The 21,081-nt window shown below is 47.2% G+C and overlaps 1 protein-coding gene across 1 annotated transcript in view; it reads left to right on the top strand.

Annotated features, from left to right (window-relative positions):
- Positions 1-21,081, top strand: part of heca (hdc homolog, cell cycle regulator) — a 188,422-nt gene that overhangs the window by 92,314 nt on the left and 75,027 nt on the right. The window contains exons 3-5 of the mRNA XM_071683023.1: positions 1,722-1,910; positions 6,939-7,121; positions 20,573-20,772. Coding sequence (XP_071539124.1) covers positions 1,722-1,910; positions 6,939-7,121; positions 20,573-20,731 — 531 coding nt within the window. The 3' untranslated portion in view covers positions 20,732-20,772. The remainder of the gene's footprint in view (positions 1-1,721; positions 1,911-6,938; positions 7,122-20,572; positions 20,773-21,081) is intronic.

Raw genomic sequence — 21,081 nt, 5'->3', positions numbered from 1 at the left:
GTAAGATGCTTTTCTTTAAATGACTACACGTTTATAGTAGTACTTATGAATTGCCTGAGAAAAACACTTTATCCTTATGAAAAGGAATATTATTACAACCAAGGGAAATAGTCATAGAAGCGAGGGCTTTGCTTTGTGAGGGAGGGCCAGCTTAAACGATAGAGATGAGGAGGCCACACCACGTTCAACAGACCTGTGGAAATTTGTTGGTGGGACGAGAGTTTAGAAATTCCTTTCTTTTTTAAATATAAGAGAAATCCTTAATCGTGTGATGTTTACTTCTCTTAATGAAGTTGATTAGCACTTTTTAATACGTTATCTATATAAAATGACAACTTTCAAAGTATGATTACAATAATTTAATGTTTTATTATAGCTTGTTTTGCTGACATATTGACATACATCTTTGGCGTGAGGTATGGTGGAAATAAGTCAGTGATTTTTTTTATCTGTTTATAATCTTCATGGAAACTCTGACGTGCCAGCCACTACCTCTTGCATAACTGGTCAAAGCTAATTGGTATGTGTGAGGAATTTCGCATGTTTGATGGTTATCGTACGGCAGGCAGTCGGGGCTAATGACGTCACGGCTGTTGTTGCACAGGGCAAGAATTAATATCTGCTTCCCCCATCCTCTTTCTTGATGGTAAACATATTTTCTTCAAACATATCAACTGATTATTAATCTAAAGGTTTATTATGAAGTAAAGAATACCTGTAAATAACTCCGAGTCGAGAAATTATGAGATTTTGGAATGAATATTGTGCTGGCAAGAGAAGGGAGGGATCTTGGATTTTGCAGTCTGAAATGACATTTGTTTTCTGTGAACAGTATTATATACATAATATATACATTTTCTTGAGAATCTTTGCGTTTTTGGGCAAAAAAAGGCAAGAATAACGATATAGGATACTAAGGAATAGTCAGCAATACCAACGTAACTTTATGTTTAAATATATACATACATGGAAGAGACTTGAAATTCCAAGATGACCGTTGAAAATAATGCAACATGGAAAAGAAAAACGTAAAAGTTGATATAAAATGAGGGAGGGAGAGCTTGAGATACCTCCAGCAGTCTTCATGGTGCAAAATATGCCGAGAAAATAATATAAACTTGAAATCTTTTGTTTTTCACGTATGTACTCTATGCAAGCTGCGTCGACGTGAGGTTCCTCAGAGCTTGTGTTCCAACATTTCGGCAAGAAACTTGCTTTTCTTTTTATTATATATACACATATATCTATATTTTTTTTTCTTTTGAAGGGCAACCACAGTATGCAAATATATTTGTTGTGTAAATTGATATTTTATAAATTAGATTTTCATCCGAGATTAACCTAATTTACGTTACAGATTAGTCTCCTGGTGTCTTCTCGCCATCAAGACTACGATGTGTACAGATTTATGGAAATTATTTGTTCATGCATTTCTCTTTTACTTCTATTTGTTTCCTCTGTACGTTTCAGATCTTTTGGATTTTTTCCGTAAAATCATTCCTGTTATCATCACAGCCTCTCGCTGGAATTCAAGAGATCAATAGTTTTCAAGATCTTACAAAAAAAAAAAAATGCGCGTTGTAAGCGCTTCATTTTATATTTGGTTTAAAAAAAAAAAAAAAAAAACACTAAATACTGCCGGTTTCCTAAGGGCACCAAGCCTGCCGGCCGGCCAGACCTGTGACATGCGTTTGCTCCTTGCTCGCCTCCTTCCCCAACAGATGGAGGATGATGGTCTGCATGGCAATGACGACACGCGCTGCTTCATCCTGTCCACACTAGCGGCCCAGAGGACGTCGAGGACTGCGTGTGTTCTCTGCCACCAGCCACTCCTCGTCTTCGACCGGTACCCACTGTTGGATGGCACCTTCTTCCTTACGCCTATCCAGCACGCCAAATCTGCCATTCCGGTGAGTATCTTTTAGTGTTTTGTGTCTGTGTTTACACACTTGAGTCTTTGCCAGGCCTGGATTAATTAAGGGGTGCCTAAGCCAACCAGAATTTTGAGGCCCTTTTGATTTTTATATTTTTCAGTCAAGTATTTAAAGATGATCATTTTTGAACCCAACCACGGTCCTCATGAGTGTAGAAAAAAATGAATTTTATTAAATGATGTTGAGTACCAGAGACAACGAATGACGTCAGGAAGAAAGACAGAACCTATTATTTCGACCAGGAGACAAAAGAAAATGGGGTGAAAACTTGGATTTCTTCCCTGGAATTTTTCTGAAACTTTTCTGGCATTGAAGAGAAGATTTTTTGATTTATGTTTGGGGCTCCTTGTTCTCCCTCTTTTTATCTTCAGGTCCCCTTCAGGCCCTCATGTCTTCAGACCCCTTATGTTCAGGTCCCGTTGTCTTCAACCCCCCACCCCCCCCACCTTATCTATGTCTTCAGACATCCATGTTTACAAGTCCCCGTGTCTAAAGACGTTTTTGTCTTCAGACTCTCTTGTCATCTCCCCCCTCATCTTCAAGCCCCCCCTTGTCTTCACACCAATGTTTTCAAGGCCCCTTGTCTTCAGTCCCCCTCGTCTGCAGGCTGCATTGTCCTCAGACACCCTTGTCTTCAGATCCCCTTGTCCTTGGGCCCGCGTGTCCTTAGACCGCCTTGTCTTCATACCCTCTTGTTTTCAGGCCCCTTTTGGCCTGAGGCTGTGCACCATGTTGTACTGGTAACGGGTAATGTGACCCTTGGGTAGGTGTGTGTGTGTGTGTGTGTGAGGGAGCCGATGTACGTAAGGTTTGTGTACATAACCAAATAACGTGTGCGGAAGTCTCCTGTGTGTACCTGCTTTTTTAATCACTGATATTTTTTTTTTTTTTGTGTGTGTGTGTGAGTTTTTGTGGAGGCAAGGAACAGGTTGAGTGGCTCTCTTTCTGTAGACTTTGATCTTTTACCTCCGGGGAGAGAGTCCCATATAATGGCTAAGTCAATACACATCCTGAAACCCAGAGCAAGACGAGCAAACAGGAATGACGCCCCGATTCCCGCCATTCCTTTAATTCCCGAGGATAAAAAGTGATGATTAAGGTTATTCCAAGATTGTCTTGAGTCAACACCCACTTTGCCTCTCCAGAGACCACGAATATTTGTTACTGTGTGGAAAGATTTCCGCCAGGATTCCTAAAGGAGCTCCGAAAAACCTTCAAAGACCACTCATCTCCCCCCACCCCCCCTTTTTTTTTTTATTCCTCCCAAGCGGATCTACAGACCTGGCGAGGTCTTCGCCAGGTCTTTGAGGTCTTCTGTGATTATTTGTGGTTTCCGACGACGTGCGTACTCGTCATTTCCAAAGATCTCAGGGTTTCCCCTATACTGCTTAAAGGATCTTCACGCGAGGTTTTCTGGGTCACCAACCCCAGAGGAGTGGATAGACGTAACCTCAAGTAACTCTTGCCTGTCTCAAGGAACGTCAGAGATGGCCACCACACGGACGTCCCAAATTGTACGTCTCGACTTTCTTTCTTTCCCCTCCTCCTCCTCCTCCTCCTCCACCACCACCACCTCTTCCACTTCTCGGATCTCCTCCTCTTCTTATCGTCCTAAGTTGCAGAGAAAAGACTGGACTTGAATGTTTTCCGAGGGTACCTGGCTTTCCCCCCCAGAATTCCTGGAAGTTTTCTAGCAGTTTGTACCCCAGTGTGTGTGTGTGTGTGTGTGTGTGTTATTCTCTGAAAATGACTGGCAATAAGTAAGAGAACCGGGCGGAGAAATTCCTGGAAGGCGAGCGACTATTTTCCCAGCCTCATTGAAGTGCATTAAGAATGAGCAATAGGTTCTCGTCTAGTCTGATTGCCTGATATAAACGAGGGGGAAAGAATTTCATGGTATTAGAGAGATGAGAAAGATCTTATGGACTTCGGTCTGTTGTAGCTCGGGTCTGGTCGACACTCGGCACTGCTCGAGGTGCTAGTCCTCGTCTGCTGGCCATGGAGGATCCTTTTCTGCTTCCCATATTCTCCAGATCGCTTCTCGACACATTTGCCCAACACTGTGGATTAAAAGCACTTGGAGATGCTTTTTGTTGAAACCCGCTGATCTGTTTGCTTGGGTAGCTGGCTTTCAAGTGGAGATAACTTCAGCTTTTATTTACATCTCGGGCGATGTGAATGGTCAAAGGAACCTGGCCCTATATAGGCGATACTTTAGTTGTTTCTGATAAAAGTTTGTGTGTGTGAGTGAACGACCTCAGTCTGGGACAAGACGATTGTCCAGGAAAGTCGTGTCGTTGGCTTCGTGGAACACGTAGGCACGGGTCTTTCCCTCGCAAGTGTCTGTGGTGGCGTCATAGACGGAACGGATAGTGGCTGTGTCGTCACTGGGAAGTGGGAGAGTATCAGACATTGTGGAGGATCGGGGCTCGACACTCCCTGGCCGCCCCGCCTCAGCCTCTCGGGCGAAGAGGAGGAGTCATCTGAAGGATTGGTAAGTCTCGGTGTCGATGTTGTTGTCGTGCCAGTTGACTGACACCTTCTCTCGCTGGGTCAGGATTCCCTTCTTTTTTTTTTGATCTCTTGTCTTTCAGAATGTGGTTCTTCGCCGACGTATCTCTTGAGAGTGTCTGGCTTCATGTGTCTGCCCGTCTCATCATCCTGCATGCCATTTCTCTCTCTCTCTCTCTCTCTCTCTCTCTCTCTCTCTCTCTCTCTCTCTCTCTCTCTCCCGTTTTTCAAAGTCTGACCCTCCGGGCAAACCCCTCCTCCTCCTCCACCCCCTTCCATCTCCCTCCTGATTGGTCCCTTTCCTCCTTATTCTCCTCCTCCCTGACTCTCCCTTTTCTCTCACTGGAGGCTGTCATCTGTGGGGCTGCTGGGAGGGAGGGAGGGACTGAACACCCTAGTGCTCCCCCATCCCCCATGTCACCGTGGGAGGCCACGGCAGTTAGCATGTGAGGCACCTCATCTGGCGCACTCGTGCTACTCCTGGACCCCTCCTTTACCTCTTCCTGCCCTGATTTTCGGGCTCTTGGCTTAGGGTTTAGGGATCGCGTTGCATCCATCAGTCTCCCTCAGGGCTTTTGTTGGTCTCTGTTGGAGGGAAAGGGGGACATCTAAGGCCTGGATTTAGGGTTCAAGTTGTTGGTGACACTAGTGTGTGTGTGTGTGTGTGTGTGTGTGTGTGTGTGTGTGTGTGTGTGTGTGTGGAGACCTAGTATAACATGGTGGTGTCATGATAGCGGCAGGGTCAACCACATCCTATTTTCTCTCTCCTCTTACATTATACATTTTCCATCAACTTTTGATTCTCCTGTGATTCTTCTTTCTCTCTCCATCTTCATCCCTCGCATTTCTTATCTTGCTTGGCCCTCTTACATCCCTGTACCACCCCTGTCTCCATCTTTATAAAGTGTAAGTTACTGTTATTCTCCTCCCTTAGATAACCTCGTCATGGACTATATAAGGTCTTCTGTTATCCCTTCCTCCCCTCTCACTGATTTTCGCTTTCATCTTTCTTTTGCCTATCCCTGTACCACATAACACCCCCTTCCTTCCCTCTCCTCTGCCCTTCTCGCATCCCTTTATACGCGATCCCAGTGACCTCCCTCCCTCTCTCTCTCTCTCTCTCTCTCCCCTCTCCCACTCCGCTCTCCAAACTCAGTGACTCTTGACCTTTCCAACATTACCGGTTCTTCCCACACGTTGTCAGAGGTGACCTTAGCGTCGCCAGGGAGTCTGGTCCAACAAGTCCCTCCCTTGCATTCTCCTCCCTCCCTTCTCTCTCTCTCTCTCTCTCTCTCTCTCTCTCTCTCTCTCTCTCTCTCTCTCTCTCTCTCTCTCTCTCCTGGAAGGGTGGGTTGCGATAGAGAGCCTGGCTGTGTGTGTGTGTGTGTCTGTGTATCTGTCGTGCCTATACAGAATCCAGTCCGTCGGTGGAGGCAAGATGGCCGTGAGGTTGGACCACTTCGACCAGTGGGTTCGCCGGTCTCTGTCTTTGTACACACACACACACACACACACACACACACACACACACGGAGCAGCCTCAGTGGAGCTAAATAAAGCCATGGATGAATATATGCTACCATACCTGACTTTCTTTTGGTAAAGTTTGGGGTAAAGTGGGAGGAGAATGGGAGAAAGGGATGGATTATGTTTTCCTCTTCCCCCCATTTTCTTTTTCAGGTCGTCACCTCGTCGGCATGTTATTGTTCGTGCCACGTTCCCTGGCCCTGAGTGGCCGGCAGCCCTCCTTAAGGGTCGGGGTTGTAAGGGGTTTGGGCTATTCGTCAGCCTCTTTTCTCCCGAGAGCTTCTCAGGTCCTTCTTCCCCTGCAGTAGAGAGGAGGCGTCTAACGAGATCCTGTCGTGCCCTCCTACGTCTTGTAATATCTCCTTCCTTCCCTCCCTCCCTCCTTCCCTCACTCTCTCTCCTTTTCTCTCCCTTCTCGCAAACGTATTTTCACCTGTCCTGTGTACTAGTCTTGATGATAACTTCTCCAGCTTTGTGGTGGAGCTGTTGAGGTGTGTTGGAGGTTGTGGCGTGAAGGGAATGGAAGTTTTCACTCACAACATTTCAAGGGAATGAGTTGGGTGGTGCGTTGACCTTATTTCCTGACAAAAAACGCACAAAGTTATTGACACTCCAAAGAAAAAAAAGGTCATTAGTGACTTCCTGTAGTTCTTGAGTAATGGCATGTTATAATAACGTTTCCTCAGCCGTCCGAACCATCGTGTGGTGTCATGATGAGGACCTCAGGGGGCGCGGCGCTCTGGCTACTCCTCGTCCCTGGAATTGTACCTTCCTACAGTCATCCCCAATGACAAACGAACGTGTCAATCATGTCTCCCTTCTCCTGTAGGTGTTTGCAGAGGTGAATGGCGACGGTGGAGGAGGTGTCTGGTGTGATTACCTTCTCAGGAACACCCTCCCTCCCACTTCACGATATCGTAGCGCCCGTATTAACCATCTTGTCTCCACTCTCTGCGTCTCCTGCAGGTCCGCGTGGAGGGTCGGCAGCAGTACTTGGCGGCGGTGTGCATGGGCTGCCTGGAGGGTTGGTCTGTCATCCTGCGCTGCGCCTTCTGCAGCGCCCGCTGGAATGGTTCAGCCCTCATCCTGGGTACAATGTACTCCTTCGACATCTTCGCCGCCATGCCCTGCTGTGAGAGTAGGTTAAAAGTAAGTATCTAGAGGATCCCAGGGGTTTTGGCGGGTCCTTCAGCGTATGGATAGGCGGGTCCTTGAGCATGGATGAGTATCCTTGAGCATGTGGATAGCCGGTCCATGAACTTGGATAGTAGATCCTTGAGCGTGGATGGGAGATCTTGGCGTACGGATAGGTGGTCCTTGAGCGTGGATGCGGAGTAGGAATTAGGAGTGCCTGAGCTGTAGGAATGGTCACGAAAAGCCATTGAAACATACAAGATAAGGAGGATACGAGCATGAGTGTGTGGGGAGCGGCGTAGGGGAGGAACCGTCCAACGCAGGTGGTTGAAAGATGTGTACTAAAATGACTTGAAAGTGATTGGAGGAGAACCAGCAAGAGGGTCTAGCTATAGGGAAAGTCTGTGGGATTCGAACACCCGTCCTTACCAGGTACCTGATGAAATGCCATAGTGTTTGACGAGAACAGAATATTTGTCATCACTAGTTTGGGAGACGTACAAGTAGGGCCTGTAACCTGAGGGGGCTGCCAGCAGAACGTCAGGCCGCTGTAACCTGTATCTAAGCCTGTAACTGACTGACTGCTACAGAGGTTTTGAGAGGCTGTGCGTCGCGAGCATAAGGCGCTGTCCAGTGTCTGTTATGATGTGTCAGTGATTGTGATGGTGGACGGGCGAGGAAGAGATCGGTTCATCACGAATGTTGGGAGGGCAATTGGAGGCCATAGGACTCTTAAGTGTTGGAGACCATAAGACTCTGCTCGTTGTTGGAGACCAAAGGACTCTAGTCAGTGTTGGAGACCATAGGACTGCACTCAATATTTACGTAGTGTTAGGCCAGCTTGAGTGTACTTTGTCCGTCGTGATTAGCCTGAGTGAAGTGTGTAAGATGCATGTATGATGTTCAGTGAGGGAAACACCATCATGGATTTTATGATTTCCGTTCTGCTCCAAGTGTGTTTATTACCACTTGCTGACATTTACAGTGCCGTGGTAATCGCTAATTTCATATCATATGAGCGAACATTATTGAAGGTAAGTGTATTGACGTGAGAATAATTTTTTTTTTATTGCAAGTGAGGGAAAAATATTTAGAATTGTTTTCTATGTATAATGTTTTCTGTCTATAATGAAAGGGCAGTGTGTGTGTGTGTGTTTTGTGAACTTAAGACTCTTGTAAGTGAAGTCAAGAGTATGTTTGTTGTGTTTCTGACGCGATAATGAACATTAATGATGAATACAAACTTTCTCTTCGTGATGTTTGAGGAAGGTATTACTTACGATGCATTATGTTTCTCATATTGGCTCTTACGTAGTCACACACCCTACGTATTGTTGCACTCCAAGTTTTCCAACACCCCAGTAGTCCAACAACCCAGTGGTAACGTCCCAGTGGTCTTAACAGCCTGGTAGTAACGTCCCAGTGGTCTTAACAGCCTGGTAGTAACGCCCCAGTGGTCTTAACAGCCTGGTAGTAACGCCCCAGTGGTCTTAACAGCCTGGTAGTAACGCCCCAGTGGTCTTAACAGCCCAGTGGTAACACCCCAGTGGTCTTAACAGCCTAGTGGTAACATCCCTGTGGTATGAACAGCCCAGTGGTAACACCTCAGTGGTTTAACAGCCCAGTGGCAACACGCACCATCTGCACTCTCGGAAATCTTGGTCTCACGCCAGCCTATATTTGTTTACCCTCCCAGACCTTCGCTTCCACCTACACACACTTTAAATTACTCTCCCACGTACACCACTGCTTATTCTCCCACCAGCCAGCATTCCCAGTTACACTACCACACACACGCGCACCCACTCCCAGCTCCCCCCCACACACTCCGCAGTTGCTCTCCCACTTGCATCCCTCGCTTACTCTTCCACTTACATCCCTCACATGCCATCCCACGTACATCCCATGTACACCTTTACGTACGCTCCCACGTGAACCCCACACTGCAACCCCATCACAGCCACGCCCACTCCACCTCCACCAGCGAGTACTCAGTGGCAACCCTCCACACCACACCCACCCTGCAAATACGTTATCAGTAAATGGCCATTGTTGTAGTGTAGTTGGCCTGGTTGCTGGGGGCAGGTAGGGAGTGCGAGAGGAGAGGGGGAAGCAGAATGATACGAGAGAGAGAGAGAGAGAGAGAGAGAGAGAGAGAGAGAGAGAGAGAGAGAGAGAGAGAGAGAGAGAGAGAGAGAGAGAGAGAGGGAGAGAGAGAGAGAGAGGGAGAGAGTGGCGCTATCACCTCGTGAGAGAAAGAGAAATGGGAGAAACGGGGCAGGAAAGAAAGGCAAGAGGGCAGAGCTGGGTCGATCGGGTTAGGGAGAGAAGTGAAGAGAAAAATGTGGAAAAGTAGAGAGGAAAGAAGAAAAGAACGTGGCAACAAAGGGATGGGGAAAGACTGGAAAAAAAAGAGAGGTTAGGAAGAGGGAAGTTGTAAAAGGCTTATGGAAGAATTGATCACTCGCTATGAATGCATGAAATGGCAGACATTAGCTGTATGAATATGGTCCATTATCTAATGAAAGTTCCCCCTCTGCAAGCGCATATTGTGCGTTTTTATATTCACAAAATATTATGACCGACAATTCACGACTTTTATTTATTTTTATATTCATTTGTACAGTGGAACCTTTTAATTTTTTTTTTTTTGAAATAATAGGTTCCGTTTTCTTTTTGTATACTTTCAACGGTAGATTGAGTATGATTTGGCTAATAGTTATCTAGTAATTGGATAACACCAAAGAAACTGATTTATCTAGATTTATAGAAATCCACCATACGACTATTTTCTATACACTGCTCTTATGAAAAGCGTTATTGAGTATTTGTCGAGCAATTTTTTTTTTAAGAAATACATTTAAAAAAAGTCTTCCATTGCAGCATAGATCAGAAATTAGAAAAAGATAACGTCAGAATTCGTACAGTAGATGTTAGTAACATATGCAAACAATGATTAATTTGCTGTTATCATCCCTTACTTAAAAAAAAAATGACATTAATTTCATTCTACAAAATCGTAAAGTGACTTATGCATACGTTTGCTCTGGTTGAAACACGTTACATAAATCTGAACGAACATGGACACCTTTGTCTCGTATGACACTGAGTTTTAAATGGCTGTACACTGGGCCCCGATGTTAGAATTATTATCCCATACAACATAAATCGTAGTCAAAGGGGGTGATTTAATGGGACACTCAACCTGTACAGTATAGGTGCCATATACCTCTAGTTAACGATGCACTAGCGGGGGGGAAGGAGGAGGAGGAGGAAGGGCTGCTGTACGGTCGAAACCAGTGCAGTGGTATGTTGTGTTTTAATGACTGGACGGAGAGAAAATGGTTACTGCCTCGTATAACTTTATCTGCCTCGGTGTACGGAGGGAGAGGGAGAGAGAGAGAGAGAGTGAGCGTATAGCGTTACGCAGTAATGTATTCCACGGTATGAAAGAGAATCTAAATATGGGTTCGTTTTGTTGTGAAGTTGCAGTACGCAGTTGTAGATATAATCTACATGTGGATGTTTGTAGATGGTCTACATGTGGATGTTTGTAGATGGTCTACATGTGGATGTTTGTGGATGGTCTACATGTGGATGCTCTGTTGAGGGGTTGTGTGTGTCGGAGTTTGTGCTGTGTGTGTGTGTGTGTGTGTGTGTGTGTGTGTGTGTGTGTGTGGGGAGGAGGAGTATGACTGAAATATGCGTCAGGGACGTGATACAAGCGTGCCTTCTCGTAGCGCTGCTTTGTACAGCGCATGAAGGTGACACACACACACACACACACACACACACACACACACACACACACACACACACACAGACACACACACACACACACACACACACACCTTCCCTGTGTACTTCGCTGCAGACAGAATGGTCGTTGTGGTTCGAGATAGCGGCCCTTCTGACGGCGGTGTCTGTGTTGACGTCTCTATGTCTTCATGCACATAAGATGAAAACTGTTTCGGACACACTTGGATCAAACCTCTCTCTCTCTCTCTCTCTCTCTCTCTCTCTCTCTCTCTCTCTCTCTCTCTCTCTCTCTCTCTCTCTCTCTCTCTCTTCCAAAACCATCCATCACCTCCAACATCCCTTTACCCTGCAAAAATAGAAAGCAATTCTCCCCCCCCCCCACTCTTCCCCCTCTCACCCCATGCAACTTCCATTGCCCTTATTCTCCCCCCCCCCTCCCCGCCCCCACAACTACCATTGTTACCAAGACTAAAATTCTCGGGTAAACACGACGTTTAATCTCGACTGTACTGGAGAGAGAGAGAGAGAGAGAGAGAGAGAGAGAGAGAGGAAAGAAATAAAAATTATGAAGTGGAAAACATTGGGAGTGCATCAGGCAGCTCTTACAAGCACTGGATCAAGGCCGACGCTACAACTCAACCCTCATTCTATAAGGATCTCTCAGACAATGGAAGCTTTTAGAGGGGCGGAGGGTGGAAAGTGAAGAAGGGAGGGAGGGGGCGGGGGAAGGGGGAAGAGCAGGAATGAGTGAGTGAGTGAGAGGTAAGCACGAGGGTTTGGCAGCACTACCGAACCCTACACACACACACACACACACACACCCCGGCCAACCAGTCCACTTCTCGGAACCGCTAATCCCCCCCTCCGCTGCTCTCCCCCTCTCCCCCTCCCCCTCCCCCCCTCCCCTCCCCCTCCCCCTCCCCCTCCCCCCCCCTCCCCCGGGTAAGCACATAATCTGGACAGGCTGGGGGGGGGGGGGCGTCTCCCCCCCCCCCTCTCGTTAGCTCAGTTGGCTTCTACTTGAACACAGTTCTTCACCCCAGTCTTGTGTGTGCTCTCGTTTTAATTCCTTTATTTCACTCTTCTCTCTTTTACCTCGTTGCTTGTAACCCCGACTCTCTCTCTCTCTCTCTCTCTCTCTCTCTCTCTCTCTCTCTCTCTCTCTCTCTCTCTCTCTCTCTCTCTCTCTCTCTCTCTCTCTCCAGCTGGCAGTACCACGTGTGGGTTTACTGCAATCCAATATTTGCTGTGCTCTGGGACCCCCAGCTGTCCGGCTTCTGCCCAGCTGACTTAGGCACACACACACACACACACACACACACACACACACACACACACACACATTGATGATAGTATCAACATTCAGAAATCTTGGAAAATTAGTATAAGATACGGAAAAATACAAGAGATGTATTCCCACGAGTGTAGAACACCCTCCTTGTACTGTACAGGAGGTGAGGGTGTTCCCACGGGTGTAGAACACCCTCCTTGTACTGTACAGGAGGTGAGGGTGTTCCCACGGGTGTAGAACACCCTCCTTGTACTGTACAGGAGGTGAGGGTGTTCCCACGGGTGTAGAACACCCTCCTTGTACTGTACAGGAGGTGAGGGTGTTCCCACGGGTGTAGAACACCCTCCCCTGTACAAATTGGTAATGACACTCCTGAGCACTGAGGTCTTGTTCCCTAAATGGTAGTAACTGGTCATCCGTTTGGCATCCCCGGCTCTGGACTCTCATGGATGGGTAAGGCGGGCGGACCATAAGGGCGGGGGAGGAACACGAGTGTGGTGAGCTGGAGGAGGAAAAAAAATACCTGGGAAAGAAAGAGGACCAGAATTGTGGTAGGAACATAAAGAAAACTGAGGGAAATGAAAGTAAGGGAGGAAGAGAAGTGTAGGTTCGAGAGGTGGAAGAGGAGGAACTAGAAGACTGGGAAGATGAGAGAGAGAGAGAGAGAGATTCAGGGAGGGAGGAAGGAACATCAGCCGGAGTGTGAGGTGATACAGGCAGCTGGAGGAATGAGAGAGCGAGATGCTCAGGGAGAGGAAGAGGAGGAGGTGGGTAAAGGAGGAGGCGGTGGAGGGACTCTCTCTCTCTCTCTCTCTCTCTCTCTCTCTCTCTCTCTCTCTCTCTCTCTCTCTCTCTCTCTCTCTCTATCTATCTATCTATCTATCTATCTATCTATGCCTATCTCTTCTCAGTTCTGGCCGTTTCAGGAAAGCGAGTCGGGAGGGCACTTAGCCCCTGACCACCTCCTCTTCCTTGAGCCAAAGTCTTATTAATGTTTCGTTGATTTTGGAGGTGGAAGTGTATGAAGAATCTTGGAGGATCCGATCCTTTCTTCAGGCGGGAGATACAGTACTGCTTGAAACATATCGGCAGAGATTGAAGTAAAGATCCTTAATAGATTGTTTGCTTGGAGGACATATATTGTAACTGGATGAAATATATTGCTAGTGAACGTTTGCTGGATCGTTACGTGGTACAAGAGATTGTTACGAGTTGTAATGATGCTCGTACAGAAGTGATTCGCTGGTTCAGGTCGCTCAGTAGGAGCTTTGTGACTGTGTGTGTGTGTGTGTGTGTGTGTGGAGATGGCATATGGATGCGACACGATGTGGTGCAGCGTCTAGTTTATCATGAAGAGGTCGTCATGGTGACCAGCCGAGGATCTTGCTACATAATATAGATTTTTTCCTCAGCCAAGGACGGCACCTCTCCCTCCCCCCTCCACACACACACACACACACACACACACACACAATCTTCTGCTGGTGACGGGTGTAGAAGGTATGATCTGCTTAGTCCTTCAAATGCTGAACGAAAATCGTATTTGTGCCAAACAAAACTTTCAAGTTTGGCTCTGGTCACAAACACACACACACATATATATATCTATATATATATATATATATATATATATATATATATATATATATATATATCTATATATATATTATCCACTGTATTTACGGTTGTCGAAAACTCTATGTATTTCTTTTTTTCAAGTGATCTCGTAATTTGAGTGGGCTAATTGTTTACCGTTGTTGGCGGTGCGAGGTCGTGGTACCGTCTTACCTGACATATAACGATAATTAGTTTCTTACGTAAATAAGAAACATTTGTAAATAATTTAGAGAGGCACAGCTGTGCCTTCCATTTTCATGAAGTGCTGTAAATTGAAAACTTTCGACCCTTCCCTTTAATATTACTGTTGTTCTCTCTCTCATAAATAGAAAACGCTAGGAATAGAGAACATTACTGTCCCTCTCCTGTAAACAACATCGCAATTAAGAGAGAACTTTTGAGACCATCTCACGTCAGAACTCAGATCCATTCGCCCACGTACGACTGTTGTGTTAGGCAATACACACACAGCCACACAGGGCCTGTGGCGATTTATCTGCACCCACCACCATCGAACGTTTTCTGTAAACCAAGCAACGCACCCGAGACGTATTTTCGGTAAAAATACACAAACGTATTCCTATATACCATCTTCCTATACATCCATTGGGCCATAAATGACATGATATTGTGTGTGTGTCTGAGTAGGGGACCTGCAAGTGTATATTTACAGCGTACCGCTGTATTGTGTACCTCTACGCTGTAATCTACATTTCTCACTGAACTACAAAAACCTCACATCTTTTTATGACCCCCAACGAGGGTGGCAAGTGTCAGGACCCGTCTGTCTCATGTTCTCCCTCACACTCTTCCACCCTCCTATCGCCTCGCGTCGCCAGAAATTGCACACAATTGACATACCTATATTCTCACTTCCCCAACCACATCTCACCCTCGTAAATAAGACAATAAAAACTCGCTGTTTCGGGAAATTTGACAGCGTTCCAGTTTTGCCGTCGAGGCGTCTCCCGTTTTCTTGTTCCAGGGGGGCGGGGGGAAGGGAGGTGGTCTCTTGTATAGCTGAAAGGCTCCTGGAAAGTTGCCTCTATAGCAGGGAGTAAAATACCCCCAGAGAAATCTTCATTTTAGTAAAAGACTTGAGGGAAAAACTCTTTGAAAGAGTCTCGGCTGAAGAAAATCATAAAAACTACTAGTCCAGCGAGGGAAAAAAAAAGTTTGTGAAGGCATCTCTCTCCCTGGAAAGGCGACGCAGGAAGACCCAAGGCATGGATTGCTCACGGCCAAATGCGTAGATTTAGACAGCCCAATTTTTTGATGCATACGGAATCCCATTCGATGTGTCAGCCTCTGAGGGAGGCGCGAATATGAGATAGAATGGAAGAAGCTTCGTGGAATGGCACGAAAGACGTCATGGAAGAGTTCTGGAAGGGTCTTGTATACTATCACACACACTTCATTGGTCTTCTGGAACAGGTTTCTTGGTGTGACACAAGAAGACATACTGGAAGAGATTGGGAACATTTTTGAACTGGCCCAGAGTTATCTCTGACAGTTTTTAAACAGCCCCCGAGTTATCATGAAGCTCTCTAAACAACCACAGAGGAATGTTGAAGCGGCCTTTAAACATTTTCCAGGGTCCTCCTGGAACACTTTATATTTAGAATGCTGTACGAAAAAAGTCCTTGGCGTAGCCTCAACTATCCTGGAACAGTTCATAGAACATTATTAGTGTTCTCTTAGTGCTGGAAGGGCTGTTCCAGGAGTGTCGGGCTGGAAATCCTCCCTATGGCTCTGGCCAGGTCGATTGTCACTTGTCTTTCCTTCTGCTCGTCTTATCGTCTCCCTCGCCCTTATTTCTGTTTGCTGATGAATACAGCCTCCCTCTCCCACCCCCCCTTCTCTCTGACTTTGATTCTGACTTATGGTTGGAGGCTGTTTACCATTTTTTCCCCCCCCCCTCCTTTGTGCCTTCGTTGGACCTTGTGGCGAGGCGGGCTAAGGGTTGGAATCCCGTCGCCTATTTCGTGTTTATTGGGCTGTGTGACTTTTATGAAACCTCTGACGAGGGACTGGATGCATATTTTTGCTTATTGGCTTTGGTGGGGAGGCTGGGCTTTTCTTCCAGCCCTCGCCATAGATTGCCTGGAATCCCCTCAAATCGCAAAGTAATTTGAAAGAAAAATAAGGGAGGATTTTACTGATCTGATAAACTCCAATTTCTTTTTTCCTGTTTTTTTTTTATCGTATTTAGCTCTTGGTTGGTGGATTCGATCCCACTCATCACGACGGCCTCACAGTCCCCGTTCTCTTTACATGAAGAAAATGGATTCGAATTCTTTGGTAGCCACAGTCAACCGTTCTTCCAGTGGTGGCAGTAGACTCCAAAACAACCTACCCTGAGTTCAGAAGACCCAGATAGTCGTACTTGGAGGAAGTCTTTGTTTCTGAAACTTTGTTGTAGCGAGGATTTGTGTGTGACCTGACCTGACCTGGTGTGAGCCTCTCCAGGTTCTCTGTCCTTCCCAGGGTAGGATATTAAATTCACGTCTTCTTTTTGTCTGTTCCTACATATTGGCGCTCTGGCCTGGGCGTGAATATTATATTTGACATCCGCCCATCTCCTGCTAACAATGGCTTTATTACTCTCTCTCTCTCTCTCTCTCTCTCTCTCTCTCTCTCTCTCTCTCTCTCTCTCTCTCTCTCTCTCTCTCTCGAATTCCGTGCCACCATCGCCATGCGTTTACTTGACAACTAATGGTGGAGCGCAGTGAGGGATGATATTCTCGCATTGACGTATCTTTTAAGCGGGACGGAGTTATTATTGACGGATTGAACCCCTGGAGGGTTCAGTCCCCTCCACACACACACACGCCCCAAGATACAACCCGATTGAACGCTAGTTGAACCCTCCGAGATCAGCGGGACTCGCTAGGGGTGGTGATCTCCAAGGCTGTGATGGAATGGACCTCTCTATTTCTCCCCTCCTCCATCTCTGCCTCCCTCCCCCCCAGAGGCACCGCCTCCCTAACCCTGGGGTGAAAAAAAAAGATGAAAATTTCGATCCCATTTCTAATCATAGCGAGGGAGGAAGACCTATATATAGTAAGGGGATTTATAAGGTGAAGGGAAGAGATGACACAGGTAAGGTGATGGTTTGACATGACACGTGAGGTGAGGGGTAAACATGGTAGGTGAGGGTAGACATGACAGGAGAGGTGTAAACATGACCAGTGGAGCGAGGATAGAAAATGACAGCTGAAGTAATGGGAGGTAAGGTGAGGTGTTATTGAAGATGAGTGAAAATAGGGAGATACGGAAAGTGAATGAAGGTGAATGGATGTTAAGGGCCAGTGAAAGTGAAAGGTAATGGTGGGAGAATATGAAAGCAAGGAAGGTGAAGACGAAAGTGATAATATCGACGGGAAAGTGAGTTTGAAGGATAATGGAGTTAAGTGTGGTAGAAAAAGATGGACAGAAGTAAATGAGATGGTGAATTATAATGTAGAGGAAAATTAAAGAAAATGAAGAAAATGTAACATGTTAAGTCTAAGAAAATGTAATATGTTAAGTCTGTTCCCAAACTGGGGCAGTGAAGGCTTAGCAAAGCTCAAGGCTGCGTAAAAGTAATTAAGTGATTAGTAAATTGTGTAAATTGCCGATCATTAATATGGGTGTAATTAGGTTAATTACTAGTTATAATACGACGGACAAGTTAACACTTATCTAAATGTAATTCCACTTCATGACTCGTATGTGTTGTTAGTCAAGTGTAATTCAAGGGAATTTAACACACACACACACACACACACACACACACACACACACACACACACACAGCCTTAATATCACCACCACCATCATCCACCCTCCACTTTTCTCCAATAATTCCTCCACCATCACTGTATTCACCATCACTGCCGCTCATAGTGACTATATCACGTCACCCACCTTGCCTCATCCACCCCTCCCGTGTCCTCTCCACCCCTCCTGTGTCCTCTTCACCTCTCCTGTGTCCTCTCCACCTCTCCCGTGTCCTCTCCGCCCCTCCTGTGTCTTCTCCGTCCTTCCTGTGTCCTCTCCACCCCTCCTGTGTCCTCCCCACCCCTCCTGTGTCCTCCCCACCCTTCCCGCGTCCTCTCCTCCCCTCCTGTGTCCTATTTACCCTTTCTTCGTGTCTCCTCCCTCCTCACCCCCGTCGTGTCCTGTATGACCCCGCCACGCTTCACCCCCCCCCCCCACCCCCTTCCTTGTCCTTGCCTGACCACACCCACCTGTGTGGGGGGAGGGAGGGGAGGGGAGGGGGATAGATCTTCCTGGTCTCCTGACCTGCCCCTCTACAGTCTCCCTTCCCTCCCCATCCTCCTCCCCATCCCCCCCTCGCTATCCTCTCCCCCTCCCACATCCCTCCCCAACACTGCATGCTGCGCAGCCCGGCAGCCCCGGATCAATATGTGAGGGCAACATGTGCATGTAGGTCGGCCGGTCATTGACACAGCCTTATGCACTCGATGAGGCAGGGCTCCCATGTCCGGGCAGGTGTTTGCTGTTGTAGGTCCCGGCCTGGTTGTGGTTCTGTTATTGTGGTGGTGGCACCAGAATCATTCCAGGGATCCACCAGGTTCGAGCCGTTAGTGAGGCTGGATTACGTCACTGTCACGGGAGATTTTGGGTACATGGTGTCATTAGTCCCTTCAACCCGTCCTCCCTCCCCCGGAGGCCTACCGGGTGGGGGTGTTGCCACGGGGCCGGTAGACACAGGTGTCGTGGCCAGGTAGATCCGATTGGGATGGTGCCAGTCAGGTAGATGGAGGTGGGGTGGTATGACAGTCTTTAGGGAGGAAGAGCAGCTGACTGATGGGATGGGGTCTTGACGGGGAGAAAGAGTGGATGAAACACACAGGTGGTGTTGAAGATGTCAGTACCCCACATTGTCTCTCTGAGAACTGAAGGCTACGGGGAACCATGTGTGGCTGAGAGAATTTCTGTTTATCAGTCCTTATGATCCTCCCTCATCTACCAGTTCTCCAGGGCCTCCCTCGGTCCACCAGTCCTCCAGGGCCTCCCTCGTCCACCAGTCCTCCAGGGCCTCCCTTGTCCACCAGTCCTCCAGGGCCTCCCTCATCTACCAGTCCTCCAGAGCCTTCCTCATCTACCGTTCCTGAGGGATACAGTGCCTTCCCTCACCTTCCCCCACCACCACCAGTGTGGGGTTAGTGTGTCGCTGAGCCTGGGTGAACCTTAGGTGAAGACAAGTCATAAGACATCACCTGAAGGTTGGGTTTCACCAGAGCTCAAGGCTGAGTTTCACCCGAGTGATGGTGGTGGCTTGTGCTTCTCATCGGCTCATGGCCGAGTTGCATCCGAGATTCTTCTGTCTTTGTTGATCCAGATTATTAGACCTAAGCTCAAAGTTATGCAAAGGTTTTACGATCTTGGCTCAAAGAATTTGGCTCGGAGGTCTTTTGACCTGTGCTTAAGGCCTTGTTTAACGGGGGGGGGGCCTTCTTTGATATGGGGGCGCCCCCCTTGTTTGACTCTGTCAACTATTTTGTTTGACCTCGATCTACAAAATTTGGTTTGCCGCCACAGCTGCAGGCTTGATGTTTGTTCACAAACTCGAAGAGGTTAGAACCTGAGGTGGTTGTTTATCCTTTTACCAAAGCTTTGACCTTTCCCTCCCCCTCCCCATCCCTCCCCCACCCCTCCGGGATGTGTTTGACTTCATCTGGGACGAGAGACCTAATCATTAAGACCACGTAATAGCCAGAGACTCTCTCACTATGAGCTGCCAGCTTCTTTTCTGGACGTGCCAGACGAACGTGCGTGACCGAAAGAGAAAATCTTTTTATGCTGAAATTGAGACAAAAATTTTTGTTTTTTATTCTTCACTTAAATCATTAACTGAACGTCTGGTGCTGCGTCCTGAGCTGTCGTGACTGACTGATGGGGAAATAGTTTTCGTGTGTTCGAGTTGGAAACATCTGGTCGTCTCGCTCGAATCCGGATGGTAACCACCGTTCCTTTAGGAATTTCATCGTGTTTAAAACGTTGAAAGTTCATGTACTTGTGAAGGGCGAACTGCCTGAATATTAAATGTGAAAGGCGCATGTAAAGTTGAGTGAGTGATGGATGGTGGTATTGCCTGTAGCCCTGACCTCCTCCAGACTCGTTAACCCTCGTTAAACCTGTAGCTGATCGATGCTAATGGAGCGTGTGAGTGTGAAGGTAATTGGCTGTTTTATACGACCCGGCAAATGGCTTAAAGAAAGTGCTTTTAGATGTTTAATGAGAGGGTGTTGGCGCTAGTTCGTGCTGTTGGATGTTGCAGCAGTGAATAATGTATTATTAATGGCAGTCAGACAAAACTGAAGAGAAAATTATTCTTGTTATTTCGCAAGAGCATTGTGAAGTGTGTGTGTGTGTTAGTGTTTGTCTGTGTGCAGTAAATTGTTTATTGTCCCTGAGGGGCAGAAAACAGTAGCCCAGTTCCACGCACAGCGTGATGCAGTTGTTCTGTGTGTGTTTGATGTGATATTCCAGGAGAACAATTCGCACTGTTCTTCAGGCTTAACTGGACGAGTCTAGCTATAGTTGTTCATGTGGTAGAGTATTTAGATGACAGTTATATTGAAGTTTGTTATACCAGCGGTACAGTAGGGCCAGGCATAACCCTCCAATGTTCTCCCTGGCTCCCTATGTCAGTAACGCCCTGCCTCCCCTTCTCTCTCTCTTTCCCCCCCCCCCCCCCCCCCCCCCCCACGTCAACTCTAACGCCCTGCCTCCCCTTTTTCCCCCCGTCAAAACTAACGCCCTGCCTCCCTTTCTCTTCTCCCAACAGTGTAGTAAGTGCGAGGCCATCGTCATCCCGCCGGATCAGAGACTGAGCTTCTTCAGCGACTACAGTAGAACCCATGCGTGTCCGTCTTGCGGCCACGTCGACCATCACTTCGTCAAGCCCTTAAGTTCCTTCATGAGAGATGACAAGCAGTCATGGTAGTCCCTGCACTGCCGCCGCCCCGGTGAGCAACGCAGCTCATGGTAGGTCTTTCTCCTGCAGAAGGGACATGGGTTCTCGTCGCCTTTCTCTCTTAGGCGTCTAGAATGCTCATTCTACCTTGCCTTATTAGACCTTTCTCTTCACTCGCTTGAGCGCGAAGATGCAACCCTTTCATAGGGTGACTCGACCTTTGGGTATGTTGGTCTGGCATTTTACTTGTCCCTTGAAGGGATCAGGTCAAAGGCCTGAGCAGCAAGGTCAAGGGTCATTCAGATACCCTCAGGGGGTTTATCATGGGGGTTGAGTGAGTGTTGATGGAAACTTGAACCATATGCAAAATTATTCAGAAT

This window comes from Panulirus ornatus, chromosome 3 (assembly GCF_036320965.1).
Source record: "Panulirus ornatus isolate Po-2019 chromosome 3, ASM3632096v1, whole genome shotgun sequence".
In the NCBI taxonomy this organism is placed as follows: domain Eukaryota; kingdom Metazoa; phylum Arthropoda; class Malacostraca; order Decapoda; family Palinuridae; genus Panulirus; species Panulirus ornatus.
The sequence above is the reverse complement of the archived record's forward strand: the minus strand, read 5'-3'. Positions and strand labels throughout refer to the sequence as shown.